The sequence below is a fragment of the Denticeps clupeoides genome, chromosome 15 (assembly GCF_900700375.1).
Source record: "Denticeps clupeoides chromosome 15, fDenClu1.1, whole genome shotgun sequence".
NCBI lineage: Eukaryota > Metazoa > Chordata > Actinopteri > Clupeiformes > Denticipitidae > Denticeps > Denticeps clupeoides.
The window spans coordinates 15,940,278-15,958,938 of NC_041721.1; the positions used below are offsets into that span (position 1 = coordinate 15,940,278).

The following is an 18,661-nucleotide window of genomic DNA, read 5'->3' on the forward strand; positions in this document are numbered from 1 at the left end:
CAGTCACATTTACGTGAATAAACGTGATTAATAATAAATACAATCATATTTACACTTTGCGAATTCGTTGTCTGTAGATGAGCAGAGCAATGACTGCGATGATCATGCCAATGAGAAACATGCCAGCGCTGAGGCCTTCAATGACACCCCCTAAAGGTTCTGCCGAGGAGAGGAACAGAAAGACTGGTCAGGGAACCACACTTTAATTACAATGCTCTTTTACAGTGCTTGGTGTTACCTCCAACAGTCCCATTTTTTACCTGCTTGGGTCAGCATTGGGGAGGAAAGGTAGGTGTCTGTGAACAGCGGCTCCTTCTGGTTGTCTTCGTAGAGCTGAGTGAATGCTCGGACACTGAGTCTAAAATGCCAAAGCACCACTTATAACACATGGCACGAAAATACATTCTAAAAACTTCGAATGGAGTTTACCTGTAGGCAGTCTTCGCCTTAAGTGGTCCATCGCAGAAGGTGTTTAGGTAATGGTGGTGATCCTGGTCCTCATCGCATGCTCCACCTAGGGTATCCATGCCTGCTCCCAGATTTATCTCAAAAACCTTGCTGACCATTTCTGGATTCTCAGCACAGTGGCTGGAAAAGAAGTTGGTTTGGTAGGCTCTGACCGAGCTGTTCATTTTGTAGTCTGTATATGAGGGCAAAGGGTGCCTCTGCTCTGGCAAAACAAGTTCAGTATCTGTGGGAATAACAAAAAAATATATATGTCAGACAATTATAGTCCATAGTACAGAGAATGCAGTTTAAACTAAGCTACAGCAGAAAGATTACCAGAGCAATAGAAGTAAAGAATGAGAGAGATTAGAAAGGGAGGACTGACGGATGAGTACCATCTGACTCTGCAACGATGACAGTGAAGAAGCGGACTGCCCCGTTCATGTCACTGAACCAGCTGCAGTTAAACTTGAAGAAGATACTCGACTGGGTGACACGAGCAGCTTTGTCACTCACTCTCACTGTGTCCGGCGGCACAGGAGGACCTGCAAAAATCACAAAAGGTCGATGTATATTAAAACCTTGACTGCTGTATAGCACCATCAAGTTTTTGTATTAATAATAAATAAGAGCAAATTATAACAATGAAGTGATTGTCACTGTGAAACACTGCAGCACAGCACACGGTGACACAACAAAATGTGTCGTCTGTATTTAACCATCACCCTTGGTGAGCAGTGGGCAGCCATGACAGGCGCCCAGGGATTCGAACCGGCAACCTTCTGATTACGGGGCTGCTTTCTTAAACGCTAGGCCACCACTGGCAATAAAAGTTTGGATAATGATTTATAAAAGCAGCTGTTGTTAGTAATTGTATTTTGGGATATTCCTTAGAATTCTTAACACATATGGTTATGTTTCAGCATCAGGGTTTGATGAATTTGGCAGAATATTGTAAATTGAATGTAAAGATGCGAAGTTTAAAGCTTTTAGCAAACAGCCAAATTATTTGTTGCCGGCACAACGCCGGGCACAATCTTTGGCCCTTCATCATTTTTATTCTGTTCAATTTTACTAATTCAAGGGCACGATTCACTTCTTTTTTTTAAATTAATCACTTCAGTTTCTGAAACTTCCGCAGTCTTACCAAGTCCCTTTATTTGATGATGTTTAGATTATAAGACAATCGGCTCCTAGAGAGACGTGATAAAATGGCTCATTGGAGTGTTCGGCTGGAATAAAGCAAACAGCACAATAAATCTGTCCACGCATGGCAGGACCATGAATATACCCGCCACATCTAATAGAGCCATGTGGAGGATTTATTAGCTAATATTGCACCGATCTAATTATGTTTGCACTGATGAGGTCTCCTCCCCAGTACCCAAATCCGTGGCATTTCCACAGGCTGAGGAAAACCAACAAGGGTTTCAGGGCTCCGGCTGCAGCCATGCTGTTCCCATTAATCTCTCTCTATTTTTCCCTGTCATCCTGCGTGTCCTCACTCCAACTTTCCCTCCATCTCTCTCCAACCTCCCTGGTGGCCCCAGCGTTTTGAGGACATCTTTATTTAAAGTTCATTTGTTAGGCCTCTCCCCTGATGGGCTTGTGGTGGATGCTGTGAAGCAGGGGTGTCCCGTCTTTCGTTGTTCCTCTATCCATCAGTGTCAGTCCTGGCCTTTTGTACTGCGACTGGGATATCCTACTCAAACTCTCACTTTTAATCACCATTAAAGAAACTTCATAAAGCCTGCTTACGAACCATTATGTTCTAAACAATGACCTAATTTTTTTTATGAAGCGAGGTTCAAAGTGAAACATATTCTTTTTGTGGAATGATACTGTCACCAAACCTGGACTTTTCATGAGGATAACAATTAAGATATTTATTCAATTCAGAAAAGCCCATGTCCAAGAATCACGTCCAAAACCCCTTACGCACTTTACCATCCCATCTCTTGCCTGATGTTTAATATTTGAGCTGCTCGATTTGTACTGACTTTATCATGAATAATCACTCTATTGATCATCTACAATTTGGTAATAGCTAAATTATGAGGATAATAAGGATTTGGCTGCCTGTAAGAATATTTACCGTAAGCTCCTAGAGTTAGAACTGCCAAGCAGAGATCTGACAACATCTCCATCTTAAGTTTGCTCTGTAACATGACGAAGGAATATCACATCCCAGAACAAAAAAGGCTTACTTTATTCTCGCCACTCTCCCCATCTCCTTTATATTCTCGCTGTCTCTTGTTTCTTTATACCTCTGCTCTTCTCAGATAAATCATGTTGACAGAACTAGAATGCAAAGCATGAGAAAGAACTTTTTTTCCCCCATCGATAGAAACCGGTGTCATTTGCTCTATGCGCCTGATTCATCATTGTGCTGCTTTTTCATTTGTTTAGCACAAAAATAATTTTTTGTGTTTGTAAATCTGAAATGGAAACGGTCTTCCCGTATAGTTTCAAAAAGACTTTTGCACACCTTGTTTGCACTAATGTGATTGTGATTTAAATTAACTAAACGAATGAATTGTGGGACATGAAGTGACATCCCATGAAACCTCTCTCTCTCTCTCTCGCTCTCTCTCTCGATCACATCATTGATTCAGCCCTGGGAATTAATGAAGCAAGGCCATCCTATAGATTAGCTGACCACTGAGACATCTGGAGGGGCACGAGTTATCATAAGCAACTCAGCACTGTGGAGACAGATGGAGACAGCCCCCCACGCCCAGTCCCGGGGTGGCCACGAGTGGTACCATTTATTAGAAAGTGATGAAAAAGAGAGGCTAGAGGCAAAATGGTCTTGTTCACTGTGCCTGATGAAGAAATAGGACCCAACAACATTTATATATGTCATGTCATTAAAAAAAGGATGCTTTTATGAAGAAAATTGAGTCCATATTGTAACACCAGATATGTGCTTAACTAATGCACTGTGATGGGCACTGCTTACGATCAATCATGGTGACAACACTGCCCACGGCCGTCTCGCTGCTGAGTCCTCCCGATTTGGCCTGTACGGTGATTGCGTACGGGCGGTGCGGTTCTAGCCCCACAATGTCATGCTGGGTAAGGTCACGGCCTAGGGCCATGGCGTAAACCCGCTCGCCAGTGTCTTTGCGACGACAGTCCACATCGTAGCTGTCAATGTCAGCCTCTGGGGCCGTCCATGTGCAGGAGATGGCCGTGGAGCTCTGAGGACGGCAGTGCATGCTCAGCACTGGGCCCGGATCTGAAAGACAAGAAAGCAGCAATTATGACATATCTCGAAGATCATTATAAGAAAAAAATGATAAACTGACCTCAAATAATGAGGTAATCTAATAGGTCCTCTTTGAATGCAAACTAAAGTCTTGTGCGGCTCACAAACCATGCACATGAAAAGGACAGGGAAGCAGCAGCCGCTGTTAAAATCTTCTCAAGGCTCAAGAAAGAAAGACGTTTCTTTGTTTCAGTGCTCTAAAACTGCACACGTACTCACTCTGTGTGTCTGGGGCATGGTCTTTGTTTTTTGTCATAATCACTCTGGCCTTGGTCCTATTTTTGTGCACTAGACCCACGGTTGATTAACGAGATTAACAGCGATGTGCAGAACCAGGAGTCCTCTGAGATTGAGTGTGACTGTGATGCCTCGGTGACCGTGGGCTAGCCAGATGCTGCCACTTCTCATGTGTGCTAGTTCCTGGTCTCGAAAGCTCCACCCCTCTGGCTGAGCGCTCTTCAGCGGGTCCACAGTGCGTCACCTGGGTCGATTGCCACCAGTTCCAGCACCTTGAAGCCACACCCTGACTCTGTTTGGTTCCCGGATGAGCCATGCCTTTCCTTTGGGGCCATGGTGGCCTAGAGGTTAAGGAAACGGACCCGTAATCAGAAGGTTGCCGGTTCGAATCCCACTCGAATCCCCACCAAGGTTGATGGTTAAAAACAGAGGACACATTTCATTGTGTCACCGTGTGCTGTGCTGTGTTTCACAATGACAATCACTTCACTTTCACTTTGTCCAGGTCACCCTGCAGGTGAGACTCGGCCTGCCAGGATGCTCCTAACCCTGCTGCACCAGCCCAAATCCATCCAAATCTCGACCCAGGTATTGTTTTGAGAGGTGCGGTATAGGTCAGGGGTTCTGCCCTTTGAAGGGGGGTTCAAGTGCCTCAGTGACCATGACCTAGCCAGGTGCTGCTGGTTCTCATGTGGGTTGTGTTTTAATCACCCAAAGGTGCTGCCAACTAGGTCTGGGTGATCAGGATCCAGTGAGCCAAGGTTTGTTTTAGTTTATTAAAGACTCAGTGTGTTTTCAAATTCCATACACGGTATGCAGTGATATGCTTTAGCGACTGCTATAGACCACAGTATTGCAAATATTGCAAGTATACAGTGAACCAACATGCAAATATTGCAAACATAACCAAATATTACACTTTTATCTTTTTTAAGGCGTGCAAATGAGTAAAATGAAAGTAAAAAGTACAAATTTGCGGAAGCGCTTCCCTGATCGCAGCAGAGAGAACAGTCCATTGTTGGGGTGGCTGAGGTCCTTCACATCTTCCTGGCCCTGGTCCAGCACCACTTGCTGTAGGTTGATTGAAGGTCAGGGAGCTTGGTACAGATGGTGTGTTTAGATGATCGAACCACCCTCTGTAGGGCTCGCCTGTCCTGTCCAAACCAGGCTGAGATGTTTCCCATCAGGATGCTCTCTATGATGCAGGAGTAGAAGTTCCTGAGCACCTTGGAGGGCAGTCTAAAGTCTCTCAGGCATCTGAGGTGGTAAAGACGCTGCCGGGCCTTTTTCACCATGGTGTTGCTGTGACAGGACCATGACAGATCCTGCGTGATGTGAACACCGAGGTAACGGAAGCTGTCCACTCTCTCCACTGGGCTCCTGTTGATAACAGGGGTCTGGTAGGTCCTCTCCTGCTTGGTCTTGCTGACGTTCAGGTGGAGATTGTTCCTCTGGCACCAATTCTCCAGATTTCCAACCTCCTCCAGGTAGGCCGTCTCATCGTTGTCAGAGATCAGGGCCACCACGATGGTGTCATCAGCAAACCCTGATGATGGTGGTGGAGTTAGTAGTGGCTGTACAGTCGTGTGTGTACAGAGAGTACAGCAGGGGGCTCAGAACACAGCCCTGGGGTGCTCCAGTGCTGAGAGTGATGGTGGCTGAGACATGTCCGCCCATCCTTACTGCCTGTGGTCTCCCGGTTAGGAAGATGGAGATCCACTGACAGAGAGATGAGCTGAGTCCCAGGTGCTCCAGCTTGGTGGTGAGTGTGGAAGGGATTATCGTGTTAAATGCTGAACTGTAGTCGATGAAAAGCATTTTAACATAATTTCCCTTCCGAGTGTCCAGGTGGGTGAGTGCTGTGTGGAGGAGATGAGAGATGGCGTCGTCTGTACAGCAAATGAATGTTTGAATGAGATGTGGTGTTTCATTGACAAACTCTCGTGAGTTGGCCTTGATGTCTGGTTGCCGAGTCCCTGTAAAACTTGGGAGTGTCAGCGCTCCTAAATATGTACACATACCTCATATTCAATTATATCCGATGAGGGTTGCTGATCTAACCAATAAGGATAACGGCTGAGATGAAGGATCATAGGTGGAGCCAAAATACCCTTTTTTGCAGTTGTGAGAGAAATAGTGGACCAAGCATGGAAACCTTCTCAATCAGTAGCTCGATCTGAGGCTTCGAAGTGGGGATCAGATAAATGGCCAGATGTGATGTTTCCGAACCACCTCTTAAGACTGTAATATCTCTTCGCAGCACAACTCTTCCTCTACCACATCGGCTCATTCAGCCTGAGTGAGATGTTTCTGTAATCTTTGCCAGCATTCAAGCCGCTGGAAAATAAAAGGCCCGCAGGACAATGAGACTAACAAGCACTTTCGTTTCTCTTCATGACGCGGCGGCACAAATAGCAATTTGCATCTTCAGCGTAATAAATAACTGCGCGCACACCGAACGCACACAAGGCACGGAACGATGCACTTTTGCCGCCGCCGTGGAGGAGAGATGCCCGAGCGCCGTCATAATGACTTGCTATCTGATATGTTAGCTGAGAGATGCCATTCATCAGCACATTCAGCCGGCCGAGAGCCGCTAATTAGCCATTCAGTCATCGCCGCGTCGCCGTGCTCGCCGATGTTTGTACGATTATAACACAATTGGTCGAGCTCACGCCGATGGCACGGTCTCGTGAACGTGCGGCATAGCGATGAGCCAATGTTCAGCCGAGAATTTTAATGTGTTGTAGGGGGAACCAAACACCAACCAGTGCTATGCTAAAGGGAGATAAACAGACAGGAAAATGGCACTTGTCTGCTGTATTTGTATGTGTCGTTAATTGGGTTGATGCCTAATGACAGTGAGGGTGCTTATTCTTCTTATCATCAGCAAGAGCAGCGCTGATATTCCACCATATTTCCACCAGTATGCTTCTCGGCCACTTTCCCTCCCTCCCTCTTTATCTGATCGCGAGGCTTGTGTTGGTGTAGCCAACACATGAACCCAGAGCCTCAAGGACCGCCAAGAGTAGACCTCATTCGATGCACCACCTCGTTGGACACAGCAACATGCTGAAATGTAGATCAGATGCGCTCTCTGCTCACCCAGACCCTCATTAACAATTCTGTTTTCGGCCTGAACTTATCCTGTTCCAGCAAAGAGTCTCGAAGGAGCCCTTCACATCAGCAGGGATTTCTTAAAAAAAACTTCAAAAACCAAGATGCTCTGACGCATACACTCGCACACACACGCACGCACACACACACACACACACACACACACACACACACACAAGAAGATGCATTATTACTCATTTTGGAGCAGACCAACATATAACTAATTAAAGAAATACATTCATTTGCTCACTACGAGACACTAGTAGAAGCCTAATTATGACTAAAGCCAGAATTCAGGTATTATGGCTTCAAACAGCTTTGTGCAATTGTTCTCATTTGATATGATGTAGTATAAATGTTTTTTTATTTTCAATCTAATATTTTCATGAGCAGGGGCTGGTCTTTTGTTTTATTTCCCATGTTAATTTAACTTTATGTGGCCTGTCATTTTGAAGGAAGCCACTGATATAATATTCATGAATTATAATAACAAATAATGCTTGCTAATATGTCTAATTCAACATAAATCCATTTGAACAACATGGACAAACACACATGCACGCACACACACACACACACACACACACACACACACACAGTAGCAGATGTACAAAATAGCAATTTCTCACTTCCATAGTAACCAGATTAGAGATGAGAGTGTGTTGGTGGACGTGATGCTGTTATGAGGCCTTGTGTCTGCAGGGCTTGGATGGCCACCCACATAGTGCAGTTACTAGATTATTCCTGACCTTTTGCTGTGTTGGGACTCTAGTCTATTAGAACTATGTGGCTGACACTAAGAAAAAAAAGCCTCTGGAAACTGTCAATATGTTTTGTCTATTGTCAATGCAAGAAAAAAATTCCACTTTCACAAATAGTGAATGTGGAATAAACAATTGACCCTGTGGATTTACCACAATAGAGAACTGTGACCCATTTGACCCATGCATCCCCAGGACCTTGCAGATAGGATGCATGGGTCACATGTCATCAACTGTGAAGAAGTTTTATTTTTCATGTGTAGAAGATGTGATGGTTTTTACAGCAGCATGGCTGACATTTTGTCTGATCCGGGATCCAAAAAATCTGGGATATGTTAAATACCATTTTATTTATAGAGTCTGTCTGACAGTCATTCCAACTGTCTTGAGATCTGTGAGCGTGATGTTTCAATGGCAGCCTGACGACACCAATGCGCCCTCTGGTGTTCACCACAAGTTCTCCTTTACAAATCTATCATCGTCATTCTTGGTAAATACTATTCTCCATTCCAAAATCAGCCTTCAGCACACTTCTGTTTTAGTCTTCTGTTCTGATGTCAAATTTATAGAAATATGTTGAGCTTTAAGACAGAAACAAACTAGATATTTGTATGTTTTAGGGATGCAAATTGCAAATTGTCTGTGAAATTGGTATTTTATTGTTTTTTTGTACAATTCTATTGTATTTTATTGCTTGTTGTTAATTTAATTGATGCTTGTATTTACAGCAAACATGTTGCAGACAATATTTTAATGATGAAAAATAACTGAAGTGATTGGCTAATGGCAGTCAACAAGTTTGCTAATGGCATCAGTGTAAAGTGCATCAGCAAGTCCCTTTACTATCTAATAAATCTTGAATAGTCAGGTATATTCTGAATATTGTATATTATCTAATGTATACTGTATAGAGTATTCAAAAAGGTAATGAAATGTCCCCATTGGAAACAGTGTAATTGTTGTAGCTTTTGAGAAGAATACTCACTGGTTCTGATGAGGTGATAGACGGCCGGGCTGTACGTCACAGGGCCCCCACCTCCCCCACTGACGGTGCGCAGGCTGACGTTGTAGAGGCGGCCGGGGTAGAGCCCCCCCAGGACGCGCCGCATGGGGTTCAGCCTCATGACGGTCAGGGGGTCCCTCGGCAACCACTGCAGTTTGAAGTCGTCGTAGTCACCCACCACAGGGGCGTGCCAGGTCAGCTCCATGGAGCTGTTGACATCACCCACGTGTTTGGAGGCCAGAGACTTTGCAGGCAGTGGCACTGCGATCAACAAACACATCTCATGCTAATGTGGCGCGTTATGTTGGTCTATAAAAGCGGCCATTTTCACTGGCACGAACTTCATAACAAGCTCCGTGTAAGGTGACTTACCCGTGCGGCCGGCAGCGGTGGCAGAGTTGCTCAGCTCCCCGCTGCGGGAGGTCACCACGACGTTGTAAAGTCGCCCCGGTAACAGGTCCTGGAAGACGTGCTCTACCTGCTCGGGGCTCAGATGCTGCACGGCCAGCTGGGAGCCGTCCGGGCCGTAGAGCGAGACCAGGAGCTCGCTCAGGTCCCCAGGGCCCCGGCGCCAACTCACATGCAGCCTGTCTGTCTGCTCCTGGTGTCCCACTTTCAGGCCAGACACTGGGGCAGGGACTGAGAACGAATAAAGAAGAGACCCAGACGTGTTTGTCATTAATGAAAAACAAACCTGTTGATTTTCATATTTCTATGTAATCCACTGAGGCTCATTTCTTTTCCATTTTCAGACTTAAAATAAGGTTGAATTAAATTAATTTTGATTAAGTGCTACAGAAAATATGTCTCACTCACTCAAACCACTGAATACGGTTCCAGGGTGGTTCCAGAAAAGATGTCATATTTTGCAATAATAGATGAGAAGGAGTGACCATACTTTTTTACTGAAAGTTTCTGAATGGACGTTGTAACAACACATATAATAAATACATAATCTGAAATGATAAGACATATAGGGCAGTGGTGGCCTAGTAGGTAAGGAAGTGGCCCCATAGGCAGAAGGTTGCAGGTTCGAATCTCGGTGATTGTTAAAAGCAGAGGACACATTTTTGTTTGTGAGCTGTGCTGCACTGTTTCACCATGACAATCACTTGGTCTGAGTGGTAATATGTTGTGGGGTACCAGACCTCCTGGAAAACCTCTCAGTCAATCACAGTGCCACAAATGAGCCGGCTGGTATAACCTGGAAAGATCTTTCAACTTTTATGAAATAGATCTCAGAATCTTCCAGAAAGCAATTACATCAAGCATCGTACAACAACAACAAAAAAAAAACATTTAATTTGATGTATGAGCAACGTTGTCTAATTTACAATACCATATGCTAACCCAGGCCAAAAGTAGGTCGCTAAGCATGAGCTTTCAAGATAACAATCTCACTTCATAAATGAGCTCTGATTGCCTTTCTCCTCGAGTGCCTGGCTGTGCGCACACCCAGCGCCTCTCCCGCCGGTCATAATTCACCCTTAAACACCGAACTTGTTCTCAACGTTCACATCAGAATTACAAAATGGCTCATCAAGGTGAAGACAAGAGGGGCCATTACAACTGATGGCCAAAGAGACACAAACAAGGGGAAGCTAATGGCTTGTGGCGTTCATTTGCATTTAGATGCTACCTACTGAGCTGTAAAATGGGAAACACGTGTCCCCGCGTGACTGCAATCCTATAGATGCCGAGCTGTGGAGTGGAAGGGATGACGCTGTTATTGACTAATTGAGCTGTCAGTTCAGCTAGACAAGGACTAAAATGAATGACGCAGTCCTTCAGTCACCATATAGGCTTGGTTTGTCAGGGAGCTGGTAAAAGTGTGTATTACAGCAAACACACTTTTGCTGTAATTCTGACCTCTGTGAACCGCCGGTAGATGTCAAGCACGTGCTGGAAGTGTATTCAGAGATTTATAATTAGTAATTTACGGAAGAGCATGTAAATCTGCATTGAAAGCAACCGTAGGGTTGGGGTTAATGTAGGTCGTGAAGTATCAGGGTCAGTTTTGAGGTCAGCGTGTTACCAGTGCGAGCCCAGATGGACGAGTCGTTGGTCATGGCCCGGCTGCGGCTCAGAACCACCATCTTGTAGAGAGTCCCGGGCTCCAGGTTCCTGAAGAGGAAGCTCCGGCTCTTGGGCCCCACTTTGACGTGGTCCTGCATCGTGTTGTCATGACGATACAGGTAGAGCTCGTACCCGTCCACCCGGCCCTCCGACGGGCTCCAGGAAAAGCTCAGCTCAGTGCTGCTGTTGGCACTGAAACTCAGTCCATGAACTGCGGCAGGACCTGAGAAGATCACACACACACGCAGGCAGCTATAAGAGTGTGTATTAACTGTCAAGTCATCAAGTTTTGTTTTATTAGGACAATATAATAATATCAATAACTTTAGCCAGGATTTCTAATGACCAGCCAGTTTTATGTGCCTTTTATTACTTTTACGAGTCCCTTCTTGAAGGATTAAGTTGTCCGGACATTGTCTCCTATTATCATCCTTAATAGTAGATGATAACATTGCAATGAAATGGCCATAATGACTGTTTATTAAGTGTTATTTGGATACTGAGAGGAAAAAGTAAGTAGATATGTATAATTCTTCTTACGTGTTTGTCCCTCTGCGATGGCGTCTCTGCTGCGTGACCCCCTGCTGAGGGTCTGGAGGCACACACGGTACCACCTGCCGGGGGTCAGCCCCTGGAACAGGTGACGGGTGGCGCCGGCTGGCACGGAGATGTTGGTGACCACGCCGTCACTCTCATCCAACAGCTGCAGGTGGTAGCCATCATACAATCCCACCGGGCGCTCCCACGTCACTGTCAGACTGTGGGTGGTGTGTTCGGTGTCGGCCTGGAGGACTGCTACTGCAGAGGGGACTGGAGAGGACACATGAACAAAGTTGGATATTAACAATGAACAATCTAGTGTATGTCATGATATTACACAGTACTATGCAAAAGTTTTACGCAAATGAAAAAACGCAGAAATACTAATCTCAAAAAAGTGAAAGTGGCAATAAATTCATTTGAATTCACATCTAGAGATGAGCAACGAGAACACCTCCCAACAAATTAAACATCTTCTACAAGTCTACAGATGGAGAGCTATATTGATTATTTGATCAATTTTAACAAAAATGCATGCATCTTAAATAAACAGTGGTTTGTTTTCACTGGTTTTCAATATTAATAATAATAATAATAATAATACACATGGTATCTTATACATTTATACCACCATGCATTACTGCATTTCGTTGCCCTGACAATAAATCTAATCTAATCTAAAAAATGACTAACTATGAAATGTGGAATTGCATATTTATCTTTTTATCTTTAAATTAGACAAATATTTTCAATTCATTCTGTTTATTTCTTTGCTGACTTATCTATGGTTTATCGCTGTATGCATATTGTGTATACTTTGTTTAAATCGCTCACAGAAGTGAGCACTGGTACCTGTTCTCCCTGAGCTGGTGCTGTTGTTCTGCAGTGCTCCACTAAATGAACGCACAGTGATGTTGTAAAGTTGGCCCGGCTGAAGGTTCTGGAACTCGATCTCTGTGACGTGCTTAAAGAGGTCTCGGGTGTCCTGTGTGTGCCCACCCCGGGCCAGGATCACAGAGTAGAAGTCTACGTCTCCATCACCGGGGGTCCAGGTAGCCCTCAGGGTTCCACTGAGTGGCCCAGATGCTACCTGGAGGCTCTTCACCTGGCTCGGAACTAAAGAGAAGGACAAGTATTCACAAATATTCAGGCATTTTATGTAAAAGCCGAACACAGAGGCTTCTTAACACAGGTAAATCCAGTGTGCCAGTATTCTATACACCTGTTCCATCGGATAGCTTCTCTCACCTGTCCTACCCTCGATGTATTGTGGACGCTGCAGTGGCCCACTGAAGGTGGACACCACGATCTTGTAGAGGCGTCCCGGCGTGAGTGAGGAGAAGCGGTGCTCGTGAGTGTGGCTGCTCAGGTTGGCCGATGGGAATACCTGTGTGTCGTTGAAGAGCAGTTGGACCTCGTAGTAGTCCACGTCACCTGCTGCGGGGGACCACGTGACCCAGAGATCCCTGCTGCCTCGACCCGCCAGGGCTAAAGACTGAACCTCCGCTGGAACTGTTCATGCAGAGACACATGAACATAGCCTCAGTTATTTCTCTACCAACCCTATTGCAACCCTCGTTCTACAATCTTTTTTAGTTATTTAGTTATTTCTGTTCTGAAAGGGTCTCTGTAAAGGTCTGTTAAAGCCGATAAAGGAGCAGATTGTTTTTTTTTTGTTGTTGTTGTTACCAATATAATAAATGAGCAAATAACAGCAAATACATGCTAATATAATGATAAAATATAAGTTAAAGAACAAAGCTGTTGTATATGGATGTTGTAAGAATACATGGAAAAGTTTTTCTTCAGTTCTAGTTTTTCTTCAGTTCTTGATTAAGATTCAATACCCTTTAAACAAATGTTTTTAATGTAACCTGCTTGAAACATCTTTTTATTTTCAGGCCCATTACCTAGCTCTATGCACAATTATCTAATCTCTTAAAATTAAAACCATCCATTACTCCCTTAATCCACACTGTGGATTTCCAAATAGGCTAAAATAATGTGGCAATACAATCATTATGTGCTCTCCATAATTGTTATAGCCAGGTCGATATCGAGCTCTTATTCATCTGGGAAGCTTCAGCCTCCTCTGGTGGCCACTGGCAGACATGACATGCGGTACCACTTCTGACCACTGGGTGTAGCCATTTCAGCATTTCACTTACACGTCCGCCCCTCGGTGGATTCTTTGCTGCTGTAGTTCCCGCTCCACGTGCTCACTACGACCGTGTACAAGCGGCCTGGCACCAGCAAGCTGAACGCACACTCGGTCCGGGTCCGGTCCACGGTCTGGTTCTGCTGGACGGAGCCGTTGTGCTTGATCACCACCTCGTAGCGGTCAAAGTCTCCGGCCGCGTGGAGCCAGTAGACCTTCAAGAAGTTGTCACGGGCTGAGTGGGTCGCCGTGGGGTTCTGGACACTGGACGGTTCTGGGCAAGAGGGCAGGGTGTGGGCTCATTTCAGTGATCCAATTTCTAAACACATCTACCTTGATTCATTTATATTATACTCCTGAAATTTAGCTCCAGTCACCTTTCACAACAGTGTCTACATAGGCAGCTCATCTTTATTATTGCTCATAAAAGCAGAGGCTTTTGGACTTGTGTCACTATTTTTTTTACTAATTTGTAATTCATACTTCATACAATACTTCCTTTTTAGGAAATACCCTGGGGGGGTGTTACTGAGTTATTACACTATAAGAGCATCTGGCAAATGCTGTAAATGTAAATGAATGTTAAATTGTTAAAAATATTAATGTGTCGAAACATTTTCGAGGTTCAAGTTGATAAAGAGCATACATGCATGGTATAAATACTGTCTTGAACAAAAATCTTGTAGGTTTTGTGTAAAGACTTAATGTGTAAAAAAAGATATCAAAAGCCACATTGAATAGGCTGTAATCACTCCTGCATTTTGGGGTTAATGTGGTCCTTTATGGAATATGGAGTTGACTGCCACGGTGTTTAAATGACAGCTGGTTTCCACGCTCTCTCTGAGCAGCGTGACCCGAGCGAGGTGGTGTGACCTACGTGTCCGTTCCAGTGCGACAGTGTGGTTGCTGAAGCTGCCGCTCTGCGTGGCCACCGAGACGGTGTAGAGGCGGCCTGACACGAGCGAGTTGAACACACACTCGGGCCTGGCCTTGGACACAATGAGAGTGTGCAGGGTCCTTTCACGGTCCTTCAGCGTGACTTGGTAGCTGTCCACCTCCCCGACGGCTGGCTTCCAGGACACCCTCAGGAAATCTGTCGAGCCGTTATTGCCAACCGTGACACTGCCAACAGCGGCGGGCACTAAGACATAGGCAGAAAGGCAGAGATGATGAATTCTGTTGGGCTAAATAATCAACCCTTATCAAATATAAATGTTTTTCTTATATTATTTTTAAAGAATATATAATTTACTAGTGCACCTCAGAAATGAACATTTGCTGTGGTAATTTAAACAAAAGATGAACCTTCATATATGCTGTATTCAGTCCACTTTACACATTAAAAATTATCCACCACGAGAATCACCCAACTGTCAATAATCGGTTGGGGCTGAATGTTTAAAGGTCCCCTATTGAAAATGTGACTTTGTGAGATCATGTAACATTAATACGTGTTCCCCTGGCCTGTCTTTGGTCCTGCAGTGGCTATAAATGTCGATAGGTATAAAGATCCAGACGGTCGGATCTGAATCTTGTCCCCTTATGACGTCATAAGGGGAAAGGTTACATCCCGTTTCTCATGCTTTTTCCACCCAGAGAATTCCCCACCCCTCCCCTTAAACATTATTGCTCAAGGATTCAAAGCATTCTTTGTCATGTGTACAAGAGAAATTATATTTCTCAGTACAATGAAATTCTTTCTTTGCTGTCCATATATAAATTCAGAGTTGGGTGAGGTTTAATAAAATAAGACAAAGTTGGTGAGAACTAAAGTGTTACAAATAAATATTAACTGTAACAAGGAAATTACAGTATGATGTGTAGATCATTTCTTGGTAAATGGATGTGCAAATGAGCATAAATGTAATTTTTTAGTTCTGTAATGTGAGACTCTGAAGAAACAATGCGATCATGATATTTTTTCTGGAAAAATATGTGATACAACTTCCTGTCTGCAACAAACATTATGAAGGTGAATGGTGTTGGTGACATAGCATTAAAAGCTACAGACACCGAAACGGTGCATCCTGGGAAATCTCATTGTGGGACTGGATCACAGTGGCTGTAATTCTGCACCACGGCTGAGTTTCAGAAAGAGACGCCAGATACCGTATTAGGGGACCAAGAAGACCTATATAAAACCAAAAGAAATTCATGTCAGGACAATACAAGGTTTACTTTTTGGATCGAGTTATGAAATCAAATGACCAAATTTTATGTACACTGATCAGATATAACATTATGATTTGGTCCCATTTTGTCAGTGAAAACAAAAACAGCATATTTATATATTTGGATTGGTTCATTCTAGAATTCGACGAACGGAATGTGTTTTACAAAAAATGAAGCCATTTTTCTTTATGCTATTGTTTAGACAGGAACCATGTAAGTTAATTAAAAGTTGGAAGTGTCGTCCTTCAAAAATAGCCTGGGAAAACAGCAGCCATCACACAGGAAGACTTTGATAGAGTCCTTGGTGGTGTTTTTTTGGCGTTTGTCTATACAGCACTTCCTGAAAATTCCACAGATTCCCCCGCAGCCCTGGAACACCGTATTGTTTTTCGAGATCTTATCTCTGTTCACTTCAGGGACAATAGCTGAACCTGCAGCTCAGGGGCAGTCAAGAAAGGCCATGGATGTCCATTTAAACTATTAATTCACCTTCTCCGCTGCCTTCAAAAACCACCAGTTCAAATTAAGCTGAACTTTGTTGACATGTTTTATAATAAAAAATCTATATATATATATATATAATAAAAAATGTTATAAAATAAAAATGTATATATATAAAATTCCAATCTATGGTTATCTTTGGTAATATCATGTGGGTACACCTATTGGCCATACCTGTGCGTCCCTCTGCAACAGCGGGCTTGGAGGCGGCCCCCTCGCTGACAGTGATGAGATGGAGGCTGTAGGGGGTGCCGGGCGTGAGACCCTGCAGCCGGCGGGAAGCGGCCTCAGCAGGGACCGTCGTATTCAGAACCACACTGCTACCGTGATACAGCACCAGGTTGTAGAAGCTGAGGTCACCAAGGGCGGCTTTCCAGGTGGCCAGCAGGCTGTCCGTGCTGCCGCGGTTACTGAGACTCAGGCCAGTCACCTCCAGAGGGACTGAGCGTAACAGGGACACACGATTAAACACAGTGAGGTCACGCGGACATGTTTCTTTTGAATATTGCAGTGTTACTATAAAATACAGTAAATAAAACCATCATGGTGATGGTTTTTTATTTAATTCTATGTTTAGCTGTATAATGGAAATTTTTTTTCATCATAATGAATTTAAAAGACATAAAAAAAGATATAAAAGACATATATATATTTTTTAAAATATTAAATCATACAAAACCCTTGTAGTTTTAGGTCCGTTCGGATTCCCAAAATAATTTCTATTTGCTAAATGTCAAAAAAATGTGTGAGAGATATTTTTTGAGATTTTTACTTTTTTTGCTTAGTATTTGGTAGAATTGCCTTTAAACTGAATGACTTGATGCAAACGCTTTGGGTTTCCTTCCACAAGCTTCTCACAACAGTCTAATGGAATTTTGGCCCGTTCCTCCTGACAGAACTGGTGTAATTGAGTCAGGCCGCCTTGCTCTCACACGTCTTTTCAGCTCTGACCACAAATATTCTATGGGATTGAGATCAGGGCTTTGTGATGGCCACTCCAAAACATTGACTTTGTTGTCCTTAAGCCACTTTGTAACCAATTTTGCAGTATGCTTAGGGTCATTGTTCATTTGGAAGACCCATTTGCGCCCAAGCTTTAACTTCCTGGCTGATGTCTTGACATGCTGCTTCAATATTTCAACATACTGTTCTTTCTTCACCATCTTTTTTTGTGAAGTGCACCAGTCCCTCCTGCAGCAAAACATGATGCTGCCACCTCCGTACGTCACAGTTGGGATGGTGTTTTCAGGAAATTAGGGTCTTTGTCCCTGTGTGTATTTGCAGAGTGTAAACTGTCTTTTTCCTCGAGTAGCGTTTCAGCGCATGTCAGTACAGGACTCGTTTCACTGTGGATAGTGATCCACTCTTACCAGCTTCAGCCAGCATCTTCACAAGCTCTTTTTCTTTTTGTTCTGGGATTGATACGCACATTCCGCACCAGAACACGTTCATCTGTTGGACTCAGGAGCCGTCTCCTTCCTCAGCGGTATGACGGCTGGACATTCCCATGTTGTTTATACTTGCGTATAATTGATTGAACAGATGAACGTGGCACCTTCAGCATCTGGAAATTGCTCCCAAGGATGAACCAGTCTGGTGGAGGTCCACAATTCTCTTCCTGATGTCTTGGCTGATTTCTTTAGACTTTCCCATGGTGTCACAAAAGGAAGCAGTGTGTTGCCTCCAATCAACTCAAGTGGTGTCACACATTCTCTCACACATTATTTTGACATTTAGCAAATAGAAATTATTTTGGGAATCCGAACGGGCCTAAAACTGAAATGGATCTGTATGGTTTTATATAAGACAGTAAGAAAAAAATGTTATATGTCTTTTTATGCAGCGTATGTAAACTTTTGGTTTCAACTGTATATGTGATGATTGGGACGTTCATAGAAAACCTGATTGCATTTTTGTAGCAGCTGATTGAATCCTTGATTTAAATGAAGATGCCCATGTGGAGGTCAGACTCACCTGTCCTCCCCATCACCGAGGCAGAGCTGCAGAAGGACCCGCTCATGGTCACCACCGTAATCTGGTACAGGCGCCCGGGTGTGAGCACGTTAAAAGTGCACTCTCTCATGCCAGGGTCCAGGATCCTCTCTCCTTCACTGACATTACCGTGATGCAGCTCCACCCTGTATCTGCTTCGCAGGCTGGTGTCAAGGGTGTGGCTCCAAAGGGCGCTGAGCGAGGTTTCGTCCGCATGACGGATCTGAAGATTGGAGACGGCCGGGGGAACTGGGAGGCATTAAGGGACATTTTTAAATAAACTGTCACTAAACTAAACTTCTCCTCTCACTCTTCAGTCACTCTTCTGTCACTGTGTGCTTTTGGAAAAGTCAGCCACGGAGGATATTGAATGACCAAACACACGT

The 18,661-nt window shown here is 44.1% G+C and overlaps 1 protein-coding gene across 1 annotated transcript in view; it reads right to left on the reverse strand.

Annotated features, from left to right (window-relative positions):
• ptprb (protein tyrosine phosphatase receptor type b) overlaps positions 1-18,661 on the reverse strand; it is a 38,274-nt gene that overhangs the window by 12,415 nt on the left and 7,198 nt on the right. The window contains exons 6-20 of the mRNA XM_028954463.1: positions 18,258-18,524; positions 16,458-16,724; positions 14,488-14,751; positions 13,621-13,884; positions 12,701-12,964; positions 12,305-12,568; positions 11,453-11,722; positions 10,872-11,135; positions 9,209-9,475; positions 8,819-9,097; positions 3,410-3,688; positions 843-992; positions 430-691; positions 261-358; positions 54-159 (exon numbers count right to left, since the gene is read on the reverse strand). Coding sequence (XP_028810296.1) covers positions 54-159; positions 261-358; positions 430-691; positions 843-992; positions 3,410-3,688; positions 8,819-9,097; positions 9,209-9,475; positions 10,872-11,135; positions 11,453-11,722; positions 12,305-12,568; positions 12,701-12,964; positions 13,621-13,884; positions 14,488-14,751; positions 16,458-16,724; positions 18,258-18,524 — 3,565 coding nt within the window. The remainder of the gene's footprint in view (positions 1-53; positions 160-260; positions 359-429; positions 692-842; positions 993-3,409; positions 3,689-8,818; positions 9,098-9,208; positions 9,476-10,871; positions 11,136-11,452; positions 11,723-12,304; positions 12,569-12,700; positions 12,965-13,620; positions 13,885-14,487; positions 14,752-16,457; positions 16,725-18,257; positions 18,525-18,661) is intronic.